Source organism: Zea mays, chromosome 8 (assembly GCF_902167145.1).
Source record: "Zea mays cultivar B73 chromosome 8, Zm-B73-REFERENCE-NAM-5.0, whole genome shotgun sequence".
Taxonomy (NCBI): Eukaryota; Viridiplantae; Streptophyta; class Magnoliopsida; order Poales; family Poaceae; genus Zea; species Zea mays.
This window is the reverse complement of record NC_050103.1, coordinates 13,000,171-13,003,051: the sequence shown is the minus strand read 5'-3', so window position 1 is coordinate 13,003,051 and position 2,881 is coordinate 13,000,171. Positions and strand designations below refer to the sequence as shown.

Here is a 2,881-nt window from a genome sequence, read left to right as displayed (position 1 = left end):
AAGGCACTGCTGCTCATAGTAGCTTGACATCAATCAAGAGGCATGGCTGAATCGTCGTCAGGATTTAATTATGACTTTTGTTTCAAAAGTAGGAATAAAGAAAAGAAGGAACGCACACGCTACTTTTCATGTGTTCCGAACAGAAAAAGGATGATCAGGCCACTGCTCTGCTCGTTCTGTTCTGATGCTGCCTTTTTGGACTCGAGCTGTTTTTTACCTTCACAGCATTGCACAATGATTGGAGACTGGAGAGAGTGAGAGTGATGCTTTGCTGCTGACTCATCTTCTTACCGAAACCTTCCAGGGGTGTCTGGGCTATGATTGCAGCCTTCCTTGCCTACTGCACGCTTCAGGCACCTTCAACGTGAGTAAATTTCCTATCTTTTCTCTCTCTTGTAGATAAGATTGCCTCTTATGGCTGCCTGTTTGTATTTTTCTTCTATATCAATAAAAACAGGCACTGTCAGTTTCTACTCGTTCAAAAAAAAAAACGCGACTCGAACATAGGAGCTTTATCAGTGGAGTTGCATCTTGTTTGTCAATTGGCGGTTGGTGCTGAAGCCGCAGAAGTTTTTGTGCATATGTGGATGATGCTATTTTCAAGTAGCAATTGACAAATTGCCCATAGGGACACACGGTGCCAATGGCATCTTCACTACCTGCCTGTGCTTGCTGCAAGATTCTGCTCCTTATATTCCTGTCTTCGCAATGTTGCATCACCAGTCGTTCATTCTATACCCATTTCCAGCTCCCATAAATCGCAGTAGTGCTTTACTGATGATCCATAGCCATTTCAGCTCCCATAAATCTGCTGTACTGATTCAGTGCTCCTGGCAATTTTGTCACAGGATACTTATTAGGCCCCACCCTGCTGTCTGGCACCTGGTACATGGACTGGCTGTCGTTTACCTCGTTGCTCTTACCTTCCTCCTTTTCCAGGTTAGCCAGATGTGGGGTTTCAGTTGGATGGATACTGTTCTGTTGTCGTTGTTGGCGATGATTTTATTAGTTTTGGCAACTCAGTCCGAAGGGCATACTGGTTCTTATCTGTTTCTCATTTTTCCCAGAATCGTGACGATGCTCGCCAGTTCATGAAACTCCTTCACCCTGATCTTGGAGTTGGTAAAATTTCTGCGCCAAATAGTTTCACAAGAAATGTAATATATTTCTTTCTTTTTTAAAAAAAAGACGGTGGTGATAATAAACCTTTTGTCTTTCCAATGCAGAATTGCCAGAGAGATGTTATGGAGCTGATTGTCGTCTGTATGTTCCAGAAAACCCTAAAAACAAGTTCATAAATATTTATGTATGATTTTTTTTGTATGAACCTTCCTACTCTATGAAGACGCACATGCTTTGCTCTATTAAATCTATACTGTCTGATCTATGTGTAGGAGACATTGTTTGATGAATTTGTTGTTGCCCATATCCTTGGGTGGTTTGGCAAAGCTGTGATGATACGAAATCAACTTCTACTTTGGGTCTTGTCGATCGGCTTTGAGCTACTGAAACTCTGAAAGGAAGCAGTAGTAGAGGGAGGCTACAGCACCAGGCACCGACCTTTTTTCCTCTAAAGGATCTTTCCGTGCTCGCTGAATCCTATTCTGTTCTTTTAGCTTCATTCGTCTCCATGGACAGCACGACGACAAGTCTGCTCTTCACGCATTCTGACGAGGACGACAATGGGGTGTTGATCTGGCGATCTGCCACCTACTATTGATCTAATATTAAGTTTATAATTTTTAGGGGTTTCTTGGTTCCATAATGCTTGGCTTGATTTGATCAGCCATATGCCTATGTATTGGTTTTGTAAATCATTCAATAGCATGTACTTTTGCCATTCATCCAATAACAAAACTACAATGACCATAGATAACTGAAAATTAGTGTTTTTCATATCAATGTATTTTATTATATTGGTTCCGTTGCAACACACGGGCATGTATCTAGTTAAATTATTAATTTAAATAATTAAACTAAAAACTCCTCTCCAACAGTTTTCTAAATGAACTTCATAAATTTAGCTATTTCTCATCTAACCTTATTTTCTCTCTACATTTAGCAACCATTTACCAACCCCCTAAACAAAAAATTGACGGTATTTTTTGTATTTCGCTGCCTTTTTCACTTTGTAGTAAAGATATATTAACAGAGCTCACGCGTCGGACAACGATGGTCAGCTAGAGATTAAATAATTGCCAATACAATAGCCGCACATGCACATGTCAGAAATAAATAAATAAACAATTGCAACCGTAAATCAAAAGGTTAACACAACTCACCAAGTTGAATATGTCATCGATGATGGTCCCACTCAAATGGGTGATATATTAAATTTTAACATATTTAGAAGGTAATATATAGAGAACTGTTGGAGGAGATGAGTTTTTTTGTTTCCTATATTATTTAAGGACTTGCTAAATCTAAGATTTAGATAGTATAATTATACATAACTATTGGAGTTGCTCTTAGATAGGGTAATGGTACCCAAAACCTGATATTCAATGGGTAAAAACACTATCCGGGCATGAGTACAACAATTTTTGGTGTTTATGGGTATTTTATTAGGTCATTTATTATACTCATCTAGTATGGTGGGCATGGGTTCCGTTCTCTTTTGTCTCATACCCTCTAACCGATGGAAAACCGGTTTGGATTAAGGGGCTTATTCTCTCTCATGCATAACTTTATATGATGTTGTTATTTAATGTTGAATGGTGTTGACCTTGTGATAAAATTATGTTTGGTTCGATGAATTTGTCATGCTATGCTAGCTCAAAGATAATATGTTATTTTACTATCTTTCAATATTGATGAGATATGATATTTCAATATTTTGTATTTGGTACTTACTTTTGCGATTTAAATGATCATATCTATT

General features: G+C 38.3%; 1 protein-coding gene across 1 annotated transcript; it reads left to right on the top strand.

The window, feature by feature from the left end:
• Positions 1-1,857, top strand: LOC103634795 (CDP-diacylglycerol--serine O-phosphatidyltransferase 2). Its single transcript, XM_008657386.4, has 5 exons — positions 1-364; positions 849-939; positions 1,068-1,122; positions 1,227-1,306; positions 1,395-1,857. Exons 1-5 carry the CDS (start codon positions 318-320, stop codon positions 1,515-1,517), a joined length of 396 nt encoding a protein of 131 aa, XP_008655608.1. The 5' UTR covers positions 1-317; the 3' UTR covers positions 1,518-1,857.
• Positions 1,858-2,881: the final 1,024 nt, after the last annotated feature.

Bases quoted from the DNA above. Each gene is read 5' to 3' on its own strand.
- LOC103634795 (XM_008657386.4), top strand. From the start codon at position 318: ATGATTGCAGCCTTCCTTGCCTACTGCACGCTTCAGGCACCTTCAAC. The intron at 365-848 runs GTGAGTAAATTT...ATTTTGTCACAG, and splicing joins ACGCTTCAGGCACCTTCAAC to GATACTTATTAGGCCCCACC. The intron at 1,123-1,226 runs GTAAAATTTCTG...TTTCCAATGCAG, and splicing joins TCACCCTGATCTTGGAGTTG to AATTGCCAGAGAGATGTTAT.